This window comes from Haliotis asinina, chromosome 10, assembly GCF_037392515.1.
Source record: "Haliotis asinina isolate JCU_RB_2024 chromosome 10, JCU_Hal_asi_v2, whole genome shotgun sequence".
Lineage (NCBI taxonomy): Eukaryota > Metazoa > Mollusca > Gastropoda > Lepetellida > Haliotidae > Haliotis > Haliotis asinina.
Genome location: NC_090289.1, coordinates 23057331 through 23078029, shown reverse-complemented (window position 1 = coordinate 23078029; position 20699 = coordinate 23057331). Strand labels below are relative to the sequence as shown.

General features: G+C 40.5%; 2 protein-coding genes across 5 annotated transcripts in view; one reads left to right on the top strand and one right to left on the bottom strand.

The window, feature by feature from the left end:
- The window catches only part of LOC137297606 (serine-rich adhesin for platelets-like), a 169885-nt gene that overhangs the window by 83691 nt on the left and 65495 nt on the right, over positions 1-20699 (top strand). The window lies entirely within an intron of this gene.
- Positions 1582-5339, bottom strand: LOC137297747 (putative protein FAM47C). The gene is made up of 2 exons (XM_067829686.1): positions 5065-5339; positions 1582-2779 (listed from the first exon to the last, which is right to left on the bottom strand). Exons 1-2 carry the CDS (start codon positions 5337-5339, stop codon positions 1582-1584), a joined length of 1473 nt encoding a protein of 490 aa, XP_067685787.1.

Sequence of the window (20699 nt, the reverse complement as noted above, 5' to 3'; positions counted from 1 at the left end):
ATAATCACAAAAAACAGCCTATATTTTTTACCCAACATAGTGGTTCTCAGATAAAACACTGTAATACATATCATGTGAAAAGCATATTGCAGTATACGGGTATACCGATAATACTGTGCAGTCCTACAAGTATTCAAGACTCATTAGGCACTCACTGAAAATGTACTGAGTTGAAGGCAAAACAGTATGGCCCTTTCATCCAAATGAAGAATTTGCCAAGTCTTAACTTCAGTGGTATCAATGTCATACGATTCAGTTTTAGTTTGCAATGGTCCTGTTATACATGTGCTTTGCCAACGTCTGTTGACAGGGCAATTATTAATGTTTCATTTAGTGGGCAATAATAGACATGCCTTTGATAGACATGATTCATGTTAGAAAGTTGATATGTTTTCATCTTTTCATCGTTAAATATGTCCTGCAATGGAGTCTGAATTGGATAATTCACACCCATGCCAAGATGTGTAAGAAATTCAAATCATTTTGACTGTTGATGTGAGGGGATTTTCAAACAGTAATCCTCATCAATTATTCAATTTGATCGTGGGAAAAAAAACTATTGGCCATTTCAGTATTCAGTATCAGAAAAAATAGTCAGTTGAGCGCAACAGTGTCCTGCTCAAGGAAATTACATTTACACGTGAGAGCTACTGTTCACATTTTTGCATAAAACACCAGCATTTTGAAGCCCATAAAATTCAGACCAGCTCACAATTCTTATAGTATATATGATCGATTTAAATCCCAGAAATCAGAGAAAAGAACCATACACTAGCAACATGATGACCTGAGTTTTCTGATTGGTAAGAAGTGTTACAAACAGTCTGGTAGACTTTGGTCTGCCACTTTCCCATAATTTGGGATTGAGTCTGCCTTTGATGTGAGTGTAGGTCATGCTTGGTCTTGTAGTCCTTGTAATTGTAATCCCCTAGCTGGCGACAGTTCACAACTTGATTCAGTAGTTTTTTCACTGAGCATTTGTGATAGTTTGATGAAATTCAATGCAAGCTTCATCTAATGTGTGGCTTGTCAACCATTAGGCCTGCAGAAGTAGGCTGGAGGCAATATGTCTGACCAGTGGTGTTAAGTGTTTCAATGTCTCTGTTGGGGAGAAGAGGGGTACACACAGGATATGAGATTATGAACTAGTAGAAAAAACACTTACATTGATATGAATGTTTGGCACTATAATGAAGAAAACTGATATAACTGGGTAATGTTATCACTTTTGAGTCTGAACATAAAAACATGAAATCAACTTGGGCTTTTTAGAGATTTAAATGGAATCTGGTAAAAGAGGATGACTTGCAGAGAGAAAGTTCATCACCATCTGCAGGTTGTGAAGGATCTCCCATAGATCATTAATGTGATCATGTGGTTGATATTGAAGTACCAGTTGAAGTGGCCCAGACTGAAGGAGTGCAATGTAGATGAAAGGGATAAAAATCAGTGGAGTGATGAAGGTCACAAGTTCACCTCCAACCACTTGATGTTTATAGTGGACTAATCAATCCTGGCGGTCAGTGTACACTGTAACTGATCCATTTCATACTTCCTTTACAACTCCAGAAAGCTGTTTTATCAACATTGGATGTAAAGTTTGAAATGTGGTTGAATTATGATAGGTTGTGGAGATCTATGATTTCTTGGTGGTTGTGGAGATCTATGATTTCTTGGTGGTTGTGGACATCTATGATTTCTTGGTGGTTGTGGAGATCTATGATTTCTTGGTGGTTGTGGAGATCTATGATTTCTTGGTGGTTGTGGACATCTATGATTTCTTGGCGGTTGTGGACATCTATGATTTCTTGGCGGTTGTGGAGATCTATGATTTCTTGGTGGTTGTGGACATCTATGATTTCTTGGCGGTTGTGGAGATCTATGATTTCTTGGTGGTTGTGGAGATCTATGATTTCTTGGTGGTTGTGGAGATCCATGATTTCTTGGTGGTTGTGGAGATCTATGATTTCTTGGTGGTTGTGGAGATCTATGATTTCTTGGCGGTTGTGGACATCCATGATTTCTTGGTGGTTGTGGACATCTATGATTTCTTGGCGGTTGTGGAGATCTATGATTTCTTGGCGGTTGTGGAGATCTATGATTTCTTGGCGGTTGTGGACATCTATGATTTCTTGGTGGTTGTGGAGATCCATGTTTTCTTGGTGGTTGTGGACATCTATGATTTCTTGGCAGTTGTGGAGATCTATGATTTCTTGGTGGTTGTGGAGATCTATGATTTCTTGGTGGTTGTGGACATCTATGATTTCTTGGTGGTTGTGGAGATCTATGATTTCTTGGCGGTTGTGGAGATCTATGATTTCTTGGTGGTTGTGGACATCTATGATTTCTTGGTGGTTGTGGAGATCTATGATTTCTTGGTGGTTGTGGACATCTATGATTTCTTGGTGGTTGTGGACATCTATGATTTCTTGGCGGTTGTGGAGATCTATGATTTCTTGGTGGTTGTGGAGATCTATGATTTCTTGGTGGTTGTGGACATCTATGATTTCTTGGTGGTTGTGGACATCTATGATTTCTTGGTGGTTGTGGAGATCTATGATTTCTTGGTGGTTGTGGACATCTATGATTTCTTGGTGGTTGTGGAGATCTATGATTTCTTGGTGGTTGTGGAGATCTATGATTTCTTGGTGGTTGTGGACATCTATGATTTCTTGGCGGTTGTGGAGATCTATGATTTCTTGGCGGTTGTGGAGATCTATGATTTCTTGGCGGTTGTGGACATCTATGATTTCTTGGCGGTTGTGGAGATCTATGATTTCTTGGTGGTTGTGGAGATCTATGATTTCTTGGTGGTTGTGGAGATCTATGATTTCTTGGTGGTTGTGGATATCTATGATTTCTTGGTGGTTGTGGAGATCTATGATTTCTTGGTGGTTGTGGACATCTATGATTTCTTGGTGGTTGTGGAGATCTATGATTTCTTGGTGGTTGTGGACATCTATGATTTCTTGGTGGTTGTGGAGATCTATGATTTCTTGGTGGTTGTGGACATCTATGATTTCTTGGTGGTTGTGGACATCTATGATTTCTTGGTGGTTGTGGAGATCCATGGTTTCTCGGTGGGTGTGGACATCCATGATTTCTTGGTGGTTGTGGAGATCCATGGTTTCTCGGTGGGTGTGGACATCCATGATTTCTTGGTGGTTGTGGAGATCCATGGTTTCTTGGTGGATCCCTTATCAGTAATAAGTGTAAGAGATTCCATGATGAGATTCTCTCACTCCCTCACTCACTTCATTACTCTGATGTCATGCATATTTACTGTGAGATAGAATGGCAAACCTCTATCTGTTGTTAACCACTATACCTATCTTGGACTAGTGTTTTCTCATACCATGAACTTTAAAAAGAGTGTTACAGATTTGAAATCACGTGCTAAGAAGGCTCTGATTAACGTTATGTCAGTCTCCCAAAATATTGGAACTTTAACCCCGAAAATATATTTTAAATTGTTTGATGCACAAATTCAACCGATTATGCTCTATGGTTCTGAAATTTGGGGATTTCAACGTTATGAATGCCTGGAGAAACTGCACCTTTTAGCATGCAAAAGATTTTTAAATGTAGCGCAAGCAACACCATCTTGTATGGTTTATGGAGAATGCGGTAGATATCCGATCTATATAAATTCTCAAATCAGATGTCTAAAATATTGGTTAAAGATTCTTGGAATGCATGAACAAAGAATCCCAAAACTAGCTTATAATATGCTTGTATTTTTAGACGCTAGGGGTAAGACAACATGGGCTTCCTATATTAGAAATCTCTTGTTTTCTCATGGCTTTGGATTTGTTTGGCTAAATCAAACAGTTGGTAATATCAGTCTATTTCTTAAACAATTTCGAGATCAATCTGTAAATATGTATTATCAAGAATGGCATTTCTGTCTAGACAACAGTTCGAGATATCAGTTGTATAGATCTTTTAAGAGCTTAATCCAACCAGAATTATATCTGTCTGTATTGAGATCTAGAAATATCAGACGTATATTTGTTAATTTTCGATTGGGCCTATTAGACTTATCAGTCAATAAGGGCAGACGACTTTCAATAGAGAGACATTTAAGGTTATGTCCATTATGTAACTCGGCCATAGAAGACGAAATCCACTTCGCTTTTGTGTGTCCACATTACACTGATTTAAGAAAAAAATATATCCCAAATAACTACCTGTTGAAATATCCATCAACTGCATTTACTTCCATTCTGTCCTCCAAAAATGAAAATGTAATACGTAATCTTGCCCTCTATGTGAAACATGCTGTTAACCTTAGAAGCAATATTTTATCTGCACTGTAAGTTCTTCCGTGAAATGTCTGTAACATGTGCTAACAATGTACTTGTATTACTTGTATATGGGCCGGAGGCCTTAAGTACAATAAATATCTTTGTCTTGTCTTGTCTTGATAGTCACTGTGTACATAGAAGAACCCCCAGTGATTGGGAACACCTTATTGTTTGGTCATCCCTCAATATATAAAAATGTTATTATAGAATCAGGCTGATGTTAGTGGCAGACTCACATACAGACTCTCTAAGATTTCTTTGCAGATTATGTTACTTGCCTGAGCTCCACTTGCTCAGACCTCACAACTAATGGACAGCTTGGCATCTGTTACAATCAGAGCTTTCAGCAGGGTTTTAGGACATTGTCTGTAGGGTGTGTCCAGACCAGAGTTTGCAGTAGGTGCTGAGGCAAGAGCCTGTAAGGGGTGCTGCAGCCAGTGCCTGTAAGGGGTGCTGCTAGAGGTGCCTGTAGGGGATGCAGCAGCCAGTGCCTGTAGGGGGTGCTGCTACCAGTGCATGCAGGAGCTTGTGCAACCAGTGCCTGTGGGAGATGTTACAGCCAGTGCCTGTAAGGGGTGCTGCTACCAATGCCTGTAAGGGGTGCTGCTAGAGGTGCCTGTAGGGGGTGCTGCAGCCAGTGCCTGTAGGGGGTGCTGCAGCCAGTGCCTGTAAGGGGTGCTGCTACCAGTGCATGTAGGAGCTTGTGCAACCAGTGCCTGTGGGAGATGTTACAGCCAGTGCCTGTGGGAGATGTTACAGCCAGTGCCTGTAAGGGGTGCTGCTAGAGGTGCCTGTAGGGGGTGCTGCAGCCAGTGCCTGTGGGAGATCTTGGAGCCAGTGCCTGTGGGAGATCTTGTAGCCAGGGCCTGTAGGTAATGGCGGAGGTGCATCAACCGATGCCTGTAGGTGATGCTGCAACCAGTGCCTGTAGGTAGTGGCCAAGGTGCTGCAACCAGTGCCTGTAGGTGATGCTGTAGCCAGTGCTTGTAGGTGCTGCAACTGGTGCGTGTAGGTGCTCAGGCCAATGCCCATTGTTAGATGTTGATCTGTGTGAGGGTAGGTTTACAATACTGCCCCTTACTTACTGTAATGATCTTCCTAGAATGGGGTTAAGATAATTCCATAGCTTTGCACCTCTTAATAACCCTTGATCAATAACCCAACAAAATGTGCCTATTGCAAATGCAGTGTTTAGGGCCAGTAGAATTACCAACTGGTTGTGTGTGTTATCATTGTAATCAGGTTAGTAGAGTTTCAGCATTAGGTGCCATGTTTGAGCTGATATTATTACTGATACCTGTACAATATAGGGTAGACTTGGAACAACTCCCTTGATGTCTTGAGGTCATTCACTATGAAATCATGCAATATTTGTATTGAAGACATTGCACTGACTTGCTCATTCATTAACTCTTTGACACATTTACTCTACAGAAGGATCAGTATTAATAATGATGAAATGCTGAAGTGAACCAGTGACTGAAAGCACAAGCAGTGATCAGTGCCATGGGGACAAGGAAACAGCCATGTCTACAAGCCTGACCCAGTCACTTGTCAGTGCTGGGAAGAAGAACCGAATAGTAGCAACTATTCAATCTGTAGAAATTCCTGTGGCATACCCTGATATGTGTCTGATATATACAATAATGTTATCACTGCTTGGAACAAGAACAGTAAGTTCTGTCTTGTGAGAGTTGCCAGTCTTGTTGGAGTGTTGCCCCTGCTTCAGATGTATGAACAGCATTAGCACATCTGTAACATAGGAAACTATTGTAGCAGTAATGGAGGTTCTGTTTCCTTATGTTGGCCTCAGATGTAGAAGATTAGCCCCATTCCTGGAGGTATGCATGGTATGAGGGACCCGCCTGGAGTCAGCTGCCTGTCAGTGTATCCTCTCCCTTTCAAAGAAGCAGTGTCAGGATTCTCCTCCACAGACTGCCACCAGCATAGACACACACTGCTGGTATCCCTGGCACTCATAGGCTGACATTTAGTTATGGAAATAAAGTCTTCATATTTAAAACTGTAATGCTTTGAAAGAAAAGACTCCCTTCAAGAGAGAGGACAGAGTCTAGCAAATTTGATTTCAGGCCTATAACTTAGTCTGATACTCTGAGTTAGACAAAGCGTGATTTCAAATATTCAGACTAATGAGGTCAGTCATTTTGAGTCAGTATCTTGAAACTCAAGAAAATCTCTTGAAAATCAAATTTATTTTGCTTAACAGTGTGGCAAGTTTCATGTTAAACAAGTGACAAATTAACATAGTTTATGAAATGGATGTCTTCAGTTAAATAAAGATTTATCATTATTTATACAGATTGCAACCATTAAGTCAGCTGTCATTTTCTAGAATCTTACTTTAAGAAACTGGAAACAACATGTAAGAGGTGATATTTAGGCTACCACCTTTCGTTTTGTTAGAAATCTGTAGGTTTCAGTGTACAACAGGCACAAGACCAGCTGGAGCCAGGATGCAGATCATGTGGCCATCCATGACTTGACTGATGGTTTGTCACTGTGTCCTGGGGGAGTGTGTAAGTCAAATACTTTCACTGGAGCTTACAGTGACCAGACCAGTGCAAGATGTGTGAGACATACCACACATCATGTTATCAGTCACTGTTTCGTGTGATGCAGCCACAAGTACACTTAGGCTGCAGTGATATCAAAGGCTCCATGATGTTGCCTCTTTAATTCAGTTCAGTATCTGTAGGATAGGATGATGAATGGTCATATCCTTCAACATCTTCTGACATGTTGAGTGATTTGTCAGCTCTTTGATGATTGACCTGAAATAACTTCCTCCTGTCTGTCATACGTTTTTTTCAGAATGCACCCCTACTCTCATTCATGGGCATGTGTAGATTACAGATGATCCAGAAATCTTATTTCACACTGGTATGAGTTTATAGTCTTCATAAAATGTCTACTCATGATTTCAAACACCCACGACCTTGCAAATCTTTTTGTCCTGGGACCACTCCCCTCACAAGCATTACCCTTCCAGTGACTTGTATACAAGCTTCTCTTGTGACACTGTCATTATCGACATGAAGAGCTTTACAAAACATAGTGTCAAGCTTCACAATGTCACCTGAGGTAAAAATACCTGTTTTCATACCTGTTAGTTGATACATCATCTTGTAATCTCTAAATGTGTATTTAATCAACCAGGTAAAAATCTGAGTACCTGTCCTTCTGACGTGGGAAATGGAGGGAGTGACTAGTGAAGCATGTTTTGTAGCTGACTCCTTCATTGGGGAGTGTTTTGTGTGCTAAGAATCATCAGTTTCAAGATATTTTACTTGAAGTGTGGTTTATAAAAATAGTTAATGCTTGAATACCATACAAAGTGGTTGGCTTGCTGATGCCCATAGCAGGTCATCATAGTCCACAGGCCTTTATACAGGTATCGTGCCTCATTTAGGATATATGAACGCATGGTCTTCACAAGAACTTCAAGTTTTCATTCTGACATCTTTATTCATGGTTGAATTGCATTTTTTGTGTTTTTTTAAATTTGTTTTCCTAATCCAGAGAGAATGAAACAAATGTAGGAACTACTTGATAGCAATGAAGCTCGAACATTGAGCAGATAGTCTCTGAGACTATTAGGTACAGTGCTGGTCTGCATACCCACACAGCAGTCACATAGAGGAAGGAGTTAACCAGCATGTCTACTTTCTATTGGAAGTTATCCTAACTAGTCATGGCTTCTTTGAAATTGGCTATACAGACCAATAGTTTTTCTTACAAATATAGAATCAAGTGAAAGAGAAAGATCGATGTTTGTTTGTTCATGGACAAAGTTGTCCCAAGCAGAATGCTGGAAATGAGTAGATAGTAATTATATGGTGGGCCCAGCCTGGATAAATCTCCCCTCACTAGATGTTTGAATACCACCCTACAACTATCTAGACTTGTTTACTCAGAAAGTGTGGAAGATCTCTCCACTGGGAAGTCAAAATAACAATATACATCCAGTATACTAGAGTGGGGATAAGCCCTGCCCTCACCTTCCCTTCTGGATATCTCTCCCTCCTTCCCTTCTTCTCCTCCCCCTCACGCCCTCTCAAGACAACCCACCCCACAAAAGGCTGGATGTCCCCAGGAATTTCTCCTATGGTGTCCTCCCCACAGTCTGACCGGCTATGGTGTCCTCCCCACAGTCTGACCGGTTCATAAAGCTTTTGTCCCCCTCCCGTGACACAGGTATGGATGACCTCTGTGGGTATTATATCCTGTTGACACAAGCTGGACATGCTGGGAATAATGCCCACCTGCAAACATTTAATACTCCAAGATATTATACTATGTATTGGGACCCAATTCGGTAGTTCTTTCATGAACTGACTTTGATAGATCTCTGCCATTTGTCTGTCTGTTGTATTAGGTTGTAGGTTGTAGCTGCCTCTTTTAAAGCTGTTATTTTGTTGAGACATGGTGGCTTTTTGCCACAATGGAATCTCATTAAAGCAGTAAGTCAGATTTGACTGAGGTTGTAGGGACTAGTGACCATGCATGTCACTGATATGGTGACCTGTATTGGGAAGAGGTGAGGCAGTACATCTGAAGTGTACCTTGTTTGGTTTCCAGGGCTTATTCTTCAGTGTACCAGCATATATACACACATGGCCTAACCTCTGTAGTAAGAGACGATAACCTGGAATGTGAGCAGACTGTGTAATAAGACATTAGATGCCTGGGAATGTCAGGTTACAGATTTGTGTCCACCTCAAACCAGGCAGGACATAGAGGTCTGTATCTATCATTGTAGGTCTATCTACATGGCGGCATGGGTCCGTCTTGTCCGGAGTTTGAACCCCAGCAACATGATCATATGCTATGTTTGTCAGCCTTGAAACTGGTGAATATCTGCAACCTGTGGTAGTATTATTCCCTTGGATTAACCAGACATATCCCCTAAATGCATGTATAAAGTGGATTAAATGCAACTCCTCTCCAATTTTTATATTGAGGTGGAAAATGACATATTTCAATGGTCTGATTTTAGCAGTGTTCATGAAGTCAATGGTTTGTCAGAGCTGCTCTATTATTGTGTTGTGTAAAGTCTTTTCCTGTCAAACAGAGCATCCTGTCACCACAGACCTGCCTCGAAGTGGTTTATAGAGGAGCCTTACCCTTCCTACAGGAATGAAAACACATTCTTCATTTTTTTCAGTGACATTTTTCTCTCTCATACTTGCACACATGCCTGCACACACTCACACACTCACAGAGAGAGAGAGTAAGTAAGAGAGAGTAAGTATATACCTTGAAGAAAGATGTAAGTAGAAGATTTATGATTGAGTTAGCCTATGAGACAGCTGCCATGGTCTAGAGGACAGAGCATCTGCCCAGAGACCAGAAGGCTTATGAGTTGATCACATGGCTATGTATTACTCCAAATAAGCTGTTCGTACTTGTTACCCAGACCTTGGGACCAATAAGGGATGCCAAACATGCTTATGCATGTTGCTGTTAGTTAAATAATCTTCTAGAAAGTTTGTCTGTGTGAGCTATTTAATAATTGAGCTAATTTAGGTATATAAATATATCAATGAGAGTTGCCACAAATTTCAGTCAGTGTGTTATCCATATAGGTAATCTTGGTACACTCTTCCGAGATCCTGATAAAATATATACTTTTTTTAACTTTCCCCCCAGAGTGGTTCAGTATTTTTCACAGTTTATGTGGAGAGGTATGCTTCTTCACTCCAACAAGCTAGTAACCTTCTACTGACATCTAAGGAAAGCAAACTTTATCATAGGCTGGACCTTACACTTTTATAGGTCTCTGTGATGAAAAGTAAAGTTTTAATGATAATTTTTTAACAATAAAAGTGACAGAGTGGCATCCACTGAACTGTCTGCTTATCTGGACTTGAATATTAAGTGTATAGAATTACTATACATCCATGGACTTAACATTCAGTACAAGCAAGGACCAAGGCTAGCTGGATGTATTCCCAAACAACAAATTACTTTACAGAACACTTTCTTTCATGGAACGGTGTAATTGATCTGTGCCCATGTGGAGTAGCTGGTTTAGGTCTGTACAGATTGAGTTTGAGTGAAGCTATCTTGTCCTTCCACCTGGACATGGTGAACTCAATGGGGGATAAGACAACACTCTTCCTTGCACAGCTTCTTCTTTCTCTCTATCTGACTTCTATCCTTTCATCCTTCAGCACTAATGCTGTGGTCCCCTTGGGTGGTTAATGTACAGACAGTCATACAGAGGCTTTGATGTGTTCTCTATGTTGATAGAGTGGGTGTATTCCCAGCATGAACCAGGCAGTTTGTCTTTTGTGATAATCTGACATTCTCTCCTTGATGAAGTGGGTGTATCCATGGGAATGTGTCTGTGATGATCTAATACTCCCTTCCTGATGATGTGGTGTATCATGGCAACATGTCAACTGTGATGACCTGATGTTCTCTCCTTGATGGTGTGGATGTATCCATGGCAACATGACGTGTGATAAGCTGATGTTCTCTCCTTGATGGTGTGGGCGTATCCGCCGGCAACATGTCTCTGTGATGATCTGATGTTCCCTCCCTGATGATGTGTATCCATGGCAACATATCAGCTGTGATCATCTGGTGTTCTCTCCTTGATGGTGTGGATGTATCCATGGCAACATGACGTGTGATAAGCTGATTTCCTCTCCTTGATGGTGTGGGCGTATCCAGCCGGCAACATGTCTCTGTGATGATCTGATGTTCCCTCCCTGATGATATGGTATATCCATGGCAACTTGTCTGCTGTGATCATCTGGTGTTCTCTCCTTGATGGTGTGGTTATTTCATACACCATGACATTCATGTCAAGGTCAGATTTGGTCTTGAAAATATTTGTGTGGTTGAACAACTACTGAGCAAGAGAGGTGACTGGTCATGATTTTGTTGATATTTAGCTTCATCTTAAACTATGACTTTCATTACTTTGATAATTTGAAGGATTGTGTCACTTAAGTGACATTGCTTGTTCAAAATGGGATAATATGATTTGATTGAGCACTTATGTCGAAATGGCTGCAAGGTGAAGTACCTTTGCTAGATAACTGCACTAATGAAAAGTTTAACATCAGAAACCAACATGTTTCTCTTGGGTTCATTTGAGAAATAATAATGCATTCATAACAGGAGACTATGTATTCTAAGCATCCGTACGTCTGTCTGTATGTCTGTCTACTTCCTGATTCTGAGCTGATGATGAGCTTTACCAGCCTGACTGTGCCAGGATCACCCAAACCTCTGCTGCTTTTGAATTTTTAATCTGTAAAATAATGATAAGAGTGCCTAGAAGCACCATGGGTCAGTGATTATGACCATGCAATGCATGAGAAATTAACCTGGTCGTTTGTCTGTTACATCTCACCAGACTGCCTTAAGACTGTTATAAAGAAGTCCAAATCTAATACAGCTCCAGGGCCTGATGGCATTCAAAACCGGTATTGGAAACTGTTTCCCTGTGTCCAAGCACCACTCCTTCACTGTTTCAATTCTCTTGTGGATACAGGTGATGTTCCTCCATGGTTCTGCAAAGGTCGCACAATAATTCTCTCAAAAAAAGGAGACTTGACTGATCCCAAAAACTTCCGCTCTATCACATGTCTAAATACTCAATACAGATTATTCACAGGGTGTTTGACGAACCTCGTGTCATCATATTGCTCGTCCAATGAGATCATTTACAGAGAGCAGAAGGGGGCGAGGAAGGGATTTTGCGGAGGCAAGGATCAACTTCTTGTACAGAAAATGATTTTGGAAGAGGCTAAAACGTATCATCGCAACCTCTCCATGTGCTGGATAGACTACAAAAAAGCATATGACTCTGTCCCTCACGAATGGATTCTGAAGTCTCTTCAGTGTTTTGACCTCCCTGAGCGACTACTTGATTTACTCAAGTCTTTAATGAGTTGCTGGTCGACTCAGCTTGAGATGTACTCGCAAGAAGAGGTGCAGACTTCAGAATCTATTCCAATCAGAAGGGGAATTTTCCAGGGGGACTCCTTTAGTCCTTTGCTTTTTTGTCTGTCTCTAAATCCATTGAGTTTTCTGCTCAATAGGGAGGAGGGGTACCATCCCGGGCCTCCTCAGCACAGATCCCCAACACCTCTTACTCATCTCCTCTACATGGATGACATCGAGCTCCTTGCCAAAGGAGAGACCAATTTGAAAGAACAGGTTCTCCTTGTCGAGTCCTTCTCTAATGATATTAGCATGACATTTGGACTCGACAAATGTAATACTCTTCATTTGAAACGTGGCAAGGTAACCAATGATGGATCGGTCAGGTTACAAGGGGGAGGAGTTATTGAGCATCTTGTGGAAGATCAGGCCTACACCTATCTTGGAATACAAGTTCAAGACATGCTCCAGAATGCCCAGATTCAAGATAAACTTCGGGCCGAGTATAAGTCTCGTTTAAAGAAAATCTGGAGCTCCGAGCTAAATACTCGAAACAAGATCAAAGCCACCAATACTTTTACTGTGCCAGTCCACTCCTATTCCTTTGGAGTAGTTGATAGGACAAAACTGCCTGACCAGAAGGATCATGTCAGATAACAGAGCACACCACCCTCGTTCCTCTCTTAATCGTTTATATATGCCAGTCAATTTGGGAGGACGGGGTTTGATTAATGTGGAGGCTCTTCATGACAGAATTTTATTGTGTACTTTTGCACATATTTATTTATCGGATGATCCTCTGGTGATGCACATCAAGACTCACGATGAAAGCAAGGAATTCCGCAGCTATTTTAAGCGTGCCAAGGGTGTTGGACACAATCTGAAATTTGAGGTTGATTTTGTTGATGGCAATGTGCTGCTGGATGGTACAGTGATGGGAGCAAACCAGGTGAAGTCCTCCACCAAGTCTGCTCAGAGTCGGTCCTTTGTGGAGAAACTGTCTGAGAAGCCACTGCACCAAGTGTGCATGCAGTGTGTGGAACAGAACAGCAATCCAACCGACTCCTTTGCCTGGATGAAGTCGTCTGGTCTCAAATGTGAAATCGAGGGCTTCATTATTGCTGCTCAAGACCAGTCACTTCCCACTCGCAATCGCCAAAATGTGATTCTGAAAGAAAATATCAATATGAAATGTCGTCTTTGCAATGAATTCACAGAGACTGTCCAACACCTTGTCAGTGGATGCCCTTCCTTGGCACAAACATCATATCTTAAAAGACATGATGGCTTGGCTCGCTGTTTTTACTATCGTCTCCGCCATACCTGTATCTTTGACCCTGAGATCCATCCATGGTACGACCCTGAACATGTCCAGGGCGTCCTGGAAAATGATGCTTTCAAACTTCTCTGGAATAGGCCAATATACAGCCTGATACGAATTCCAGCCAACAAACTTGATCTAGTCCTTTTTGATAAAACTAATGAAATTATTTATATCATTGAATTTTCTGTCCCTTTTGACAGCAATGTGATTGGCAAGATTCAGGAAAAGCATGATAAATATGCGGACCTCACCTTTGAAATGTCTTGCCTGTATCCCAAGTACACTGTCGTCAGGCTCCCCATTGTTCTCGGTGCCCTTGGTTTGGTACCTCCTGATCTCTTAGCGCAGATCAGGAGAGTGCCCGGGTTCTCCACCAGGAGCACAGCCCTTCTGACAATCTGGGTAATGCAGAAGGCTGCAGTGTTGGGGAGCCTCCATATTCTCCGAAAAGTTCTTGGTGGGTTCGACTAGGCAGTGTTTCGTGGGAGAAGTCCCATTCGCTGTCTGGGCTGCGTGTAGAGGGGGTGAGGGCCCTGAGCTGATGATGAGCTTTACCAGCCTGACTGTGCCAGGATCACCCAAATCCTCTCTGCTGAATTTCATTTCTAATATGTAGAACACAATAATAATAATAATGGATAGCATTTATATAGCGCTAATCTCCGAAAGGACTCTTTACGCATTTCTCTCACAAAAATTGGATGGAAAAGGACACATTAAGGAAAAGCCTGTTTAAAGGTCACATGCAACCGAAAAATCAAACATAATTTAAACACATTTATCACTTATTCATGACATATAATATACTTTGCTGCTTTAAAAAAACCAAATAAACGAAATTATAAGAGTACAATCGCGATTCAAAAGAGCAATATTTTGTACTTGGGCTTACTTCCCCCGAAACAAAGCCCTCGGGAGACCGAACCCAGTCATAGCGGGTGGGTCTGCGCTCAAGTGTAATGACGGCTTCCAATTGCCTGTTTCATTTGCTGATATGCTGAAGGCCCATTGTGTGTACAGAAAGATGATCTGTTTGATGGGCATTTTAGAAGTATGGCGAGTCACAAGAAAGTAAGATTCTTTATGGATAACAACTTCTTTTTGTGTACTTGATGCATCGTTTCAGTATGGATTCATATGCTGTTGTCAAACAAAATCATATACACTAAAAGAAGTTGTTGTCCATGAAGAATGTATATAAAGATGTTGGGTTTTGTAAATACATGTTTTCTAGATTTGCGTTCGATCCAATCAAAAATCATCTCAGTGGAGATGGTAAACTACTGCGTGGCTGGAAACTGTCATTTGTCCAAGTACAAAGTAGGACTTGAAACTGACAAGAGTTTGCACCAGTTTCCGTGAGATTCAGTTATCCGAGAAAAATGGATGTAGTTTGTTTGCAACCCACAGACATATAAACATGTCATGTGTACAAATATCACACCTGCCTAATCACACAATGTGGCAGAGAAGGGACTTGGGTCATAAATCAATTTATTTTCTTTATGTCGTATAGTCTGATAGGTGTTAAGTTCAAATTGCATGTGGTCAATTATTGAGGCTGTGTACTGCATATTGTCTTTAGCAGATGGGCAGGCAGACATATAGGTGTGAATAAACCAGACATTGTGCTTTCTCTGTTACAGAGGTTGCTTACCACAATCAACAAGTTTTTTTACAATAACATGTAGATTATTTACTTGTTTGTGTACACAACCAAGATGAGACTACTGCTCATGACCTCATACTCCGGGCATGCATACTGTTTCAAGCTCTGTGAACCTATTCACTGCGCATACGTTATGGGCGCAGCGCAGCACAGCTGTTGAAACCACTTTTTCCCCCAGTGCTGGGGGAAATTTAGTGAAACGTTTGAACTCTGATTTCGCAGGCTTTTTTTTCATTGCGTTTTTTTTGTTCAACTTTATAGGTTGAATGGGCATTTTTGATGATTTGTTTCAGAAAGTACATACCAAAAGGTACCAGAATCTGCAAAGTTTTGTTTTACGTTGCATGTGACCTTTGAATAAGAATGTTTTTAAATCAGTCTTGAATGAACTTAGAGAAGGGTAATTGCGAAGTTCATTTGGAAGAGCATCCAAACTGAGGGCGCACTGTATTTGAAAGGGTGCTGTCCTACTGACTGTAAGTTGTATTTTGGGACTTTTAACAGTTTCTCATTGGAAGCGCGGAGAGTTCATAGGGCCTTGTATGTAGAAAGTTCTGTGGATAGATATGGCGGTAGTGAACCATCAAAATGGCAAAACATAAGTGTTGCAATCTTGTATTTCCATCGAAATGCAATAGGCAGCCAATACAGATGGATTGTGCTGTACTCTTTTGTGTCGAGCGATCTCATCAAGAGGGATAACATGATATCTCACAAACTGTTGTTCCCAATATCTTCAAAGATAGTGACAGCCTACATTTGAGAATTGTGCAGACACCTTGACCTTATTTTTCAAGGTCACCATGGCGCTTTGACCACTCTTCAAACTCTTGTTAACATGATGTCTCATGAACTGTTGTAACTAATGTCTTCAAATATGGTGACAGCCCACATTGGTGGAGTGTGCAGACACCGGTCATTTTTGGTGACCTTGACCTTATATTCAAGGTCACCATGACACTATGACCGCTTGTGTTAACGTGGTATCTCATGGACTGTTATTCTCAGTATCTTCAAATTTGGTTATAGCCTACATTGGGGGATTGTGTTAATACAAGTCATTTCAGGCATTTTGTATGTAACCAAAAAATATAAAGTTGTGCATATGTTATGATTATTTCATGCTTCTTTAGCAGCGGGGGACATTGCCATATAAGTGACAAACACTTATTAATGTTTTCAGAAATTATTTAAAGCACAAGACATGTTCCATCAATCTAGATCATTTAGTTGGAGCATTGTCTCCATTTTCATTTGGGAAATTAGCTTCAGTGGAAATAGATTCACTCTGCAACAGTGATAGTTCTAAACGTGGCACTTGTGTTATAGATGTTGTCTCTCCTCATGTGTTATTCTCATGTGTGAAATAATATGATACTCTATTGAAATAAGTGTGATATCTGTCAGAGATCTGCATGGTAACAAGTCACACAACTTTTCACCTCATTTCTTTTGAAGTTGAGTTTACATGTTTGCAGAACTACTGTAGTAGAGGCTGGAGAGCACAATGAAGGCATGCAGGTCACTGTACGACATCACTGTTTACACCTTCTACCCATGTTGGCTTTCATTGAGACTGGAGAGCTTTTAGTGCAGTCTCTCAATATACAGGAGTGTGGTGATGAATGGAAGTACTGGGGTGTGACTGCAGAGAGGGGAGGATCATTATGAAAACTTTAAAGACTTGATTATAGTGTACACCCTCAACATGCTGTGCATGCTGCATGCCTGTGACGTTTACGACAGGCATAATGACAGGTGTTATTCAACTGGAAAATTGTGAATGAACATGTTTAGCTTTTTGAAATTCAGTGATTATGCTAAGTCATGGCAGTTCATGGGAATGTGACATATAATTGTATGGGTAGCGGTATTAGAGGTTGGAGAACTACTGTGCCAAATATGTGATTGATATACTGTGTTATGGTGGGACCTTGACACTTTCACATCCTAAAGATTACCTGGTACTGGAAGTATTGTGAGAGGCCCATGGCCTGCAGTGAGTATCTTCACATTGGCTATATATATCTTATTGGCTCTGTTTTGGGGAGGTATGTGAAAACCATGTGTTGACAAGAAAGTAGGTGCTAAGTGAAGTATACAATGATGTCAATTACAGGTGATAAGTGGTCGGTATTGCAGGTCAGGTCACTGGACCAGACATTAGTTAGCAGTGACTTGAAGGGTTCTCACACTATGTGCTGTAATGGACAACATAACCACTTAGTGACTGCCATCCATGGATGACCTGACTGTAGCTATGTGTATGTGTTGTGTGTTTCACTGTGAGGCAGACAGGGATTGTCTAGCACCAGATGACATGTGCTAGGTCTTACTCTCCTCACCACTGGGTGATAATGCTGTGAGGAGCACATAAAATCTCTGTACCAGAGATCCTCCTGGTGTGCACAGCTCACTCTGCAGGTGGGGAAGAAGCTTAAAATCACTGATTGGGACAGGTTTAATCTGAAATAGCAGATAATGTTGGCCTGGAAGCAGAAAAGCTTGACCAGAAGGAAAAGAAACCACACACAGGTATGTTCATTTGTAAGGTTTTAGCAGACAGAAGGTTCATTGCTGTCAAAAAGTTCAAAACATGAGTCCACCTAGCACCATAGCTCCTACTTTGTTGCCTGCTCAGAAAATTTGAAGTAAAAATGTTTCCATGTGATTTGATGTGAATATATGATCTGTATCATATCATGACCTGGCTGTTGCCAGTCGCTGACACCGGTTTAGTGGTTCATTGACAGACATGTGGGAGTGAAATCATGTCACCCTACCCTTACATGTCAGTACACTTGACTGTTTACACTTCCTCAAATAGCACAGTGAGTAATTTTTGCTTTGGCTTATAATGTCTTGTTATAAGAGGCCATTGTCTATCCTTGTCTATCCTTATAAAGGAGTGAAATATGACATATTTCACACAATGACACATCTGACACTCATTGCAACTTGTGTGGTTCATCAATTAGACACACATTGTAACACATCACATTCAACCAAATGAGACCTCTTTGCACCTCCCCATTAGTGGTGCCCAGCCCCCAGTAACAGTATGGAGTTCACTTTCTCTAAGGAGGCACAACCACTATAAATATAGATATAAAGTAAATTACTACTATCTGATGTCTGTAAAACTGGGTATTTGCTCTGATGAGCTTGGTATTTGATCTGATAATTCTGATGAACTTGATATTTGATCTGATAATTCTGATGAACTTGGTATTTATCTGTGAATACACGATGCCATTTAGAAAGTGGTCAGATGCAACATGTGTCATATTTGGGATTTCACTTTCCTAGTAAAGTACAAATTCTAGTACTTCTTTCGGTTGAGTCCCATCCTGGTATTTATCTGATGAGTCCTTCAGCAACTCATGCTTGTCATAAAAGGGGACTATCCTTGTTGTAAGAGGCGATTAACAGGATCGGGTGGTCAGGCTCACTGACTTGGTTGGCACATGTCATCGGTCCCCAAGTGCGCAGAATGATGCTCATGCTGTTAGTCACTGGATTGTCTGGACTCGATCATTTACAGACTTACGCCATATAGCTGGAATATTGCTGAGTGCGGTGCAAAACTAAATTAACTAATGTTTCTGATGATGTCTGATAGATTTTAAAGTATCCGATCTAATGATGTTTGATGAACATTTTATCTGATGTGATGATATCTGATAAACTTGATATCTTATCTGATGTCTGATGAATATGTTATCTGATATGATATCTGATGGACGTGGTATCTGATTTGATGATGTTTGATAAACTTCTTATCTGATCTGATGATGTCTGATAAATCTGGTATCTGATCTGATTATTTTGGATAGACGTATTGGAACTGATGATCTCTGATGAATTTGGTATTTGATCTGATGATATCTGATAGATGTAGTATTTGAACTGATAAACTGGGTGTCCGATCTGATGATGTCTGATAGATGTAGTATTTGAACTGATGAACTTGGTGTCTGATCTCATGATATCTGATAGATGTGGTATTTGAACTGATGAACTTGGTGTCTGATCTGATGATGTCCGATAGATGTGGTATTTGAACTGATGAACTGGGTGTCCGATCTGATGATGTCTGATAGATGTGTTATTTGAACTGATGAACTGGGTGTCCAATCTAATGATGTCTGATAGATGTGGTATTTGAACTGATGAACTGATCTGATGATGTCTTCTGGACGTTGTATTTGAAGAACTATATGTGTTTGTGTTTATTAAATCTCAGTTTAGTGAACGTTAAGAACTATATGCTGTGTTAATGCATGTCCATAATGTATTGGCCACATGAAAGTTAAGATGTCAGTAGCTGAATTATTCTGCCCAATCTTGGGGCTGCCAGGATGCAGGACACCGTGGTTTGCTGGTCTAGTACTGGGTGATGTCACACTGCAAATCTAGCAAATATTTCTGATGGTTTTTACACAGGCTGATGTTCATCTGAATATATCTGTAATATATTGATGTATAACAAAACATCATTAAAACTCAATGCAGTCCTTGTGCACTTCATGCAGAAGAGGCTGATAGGAACATCTGTTCCATGTTAACATCATTGTAAATATTACATTATCCAGTCAATTGTTATCAGCAAGAATGATTTTAAAAAGAAATCCTGATGGAAGTGCTGTTTGCCTTAATTTGCAAGTCATGTTTCATTGGCTGGTGTGGAGATTGATTCTGCTGTCTCGCATGGCACCTTTTCTTGTGTGAGGTTGGACTTGTACCTGTCTTTGTTCATCAAGGTGGCCATGACGTTATGACTCACGTCTTAAATACCTGCACAATAACAGACTCATGTAAATTTCATGGCCTGCATTGATCAGCTGGATGGAGCACCAATTTTAATAACCCTCATCGTTGCAGAACATTCATTTCATTGAATGATTACCATTTGTAATCCTTTCAAAGGTTTTACAAAGATGTTGGCTTTAGTTTTTATCAAAGCCTTTTTCCACCGACACATTAGTAGTGCTTTATCAAGGGAAATATATATGGAATTTTGCCCAATATTAGTGATTGTTTTCCATAATTTTCTGTGCTCAGTATGTAAAACATTTGTGTTTGTTATTCAACATTTATTCCAGAGCATCAAGCTAAATAAATATTTATGTGTCCCATATTTTATTTGACAAGTCAGTGACAGGTTCCTGTACGCACACTTGCAAAAATATTGCCTTGACACATTATGGTCAGACTTCAATAAATATGACTTTTCATGACTCAAAGTCTTGCATTTGTTATAAATGCATGAATTCTTTGTCAACTGAAGTGTGCTTTATGGCATCAACAGTGTTGATGTTGTAAAATGGATGAGCTGATGCACAGAGAAAGCTTTACTCAGTTGAATTAAATGTAAACTATATTGAATGAAATGTTTGATAAAATTATGCTTGTGATATGAAATGTAATTATCCTTGTGTTATGAATAAACTTTTCCATGTGTTGTGGGTTTCACACA

What these genes read in the sequence shown, in the direction of transcription:
- LOC137297747 (XM_067829686.1), bottom strand. Translation starts at nt 5,339, where the DNA reads ATGGGCATTGGCCTGAGCACCTACACGCACCAGTTGCAGCACCTACAA. An exon ending in ACCCCTTACAGGCACTGGCT is followed by an intron (nt 2,780 to 5,064) that starts GTAACATCTCCC and finishes ACAACCACCAAG; the next exon opens with AAATCATAGATCTCCACAAC.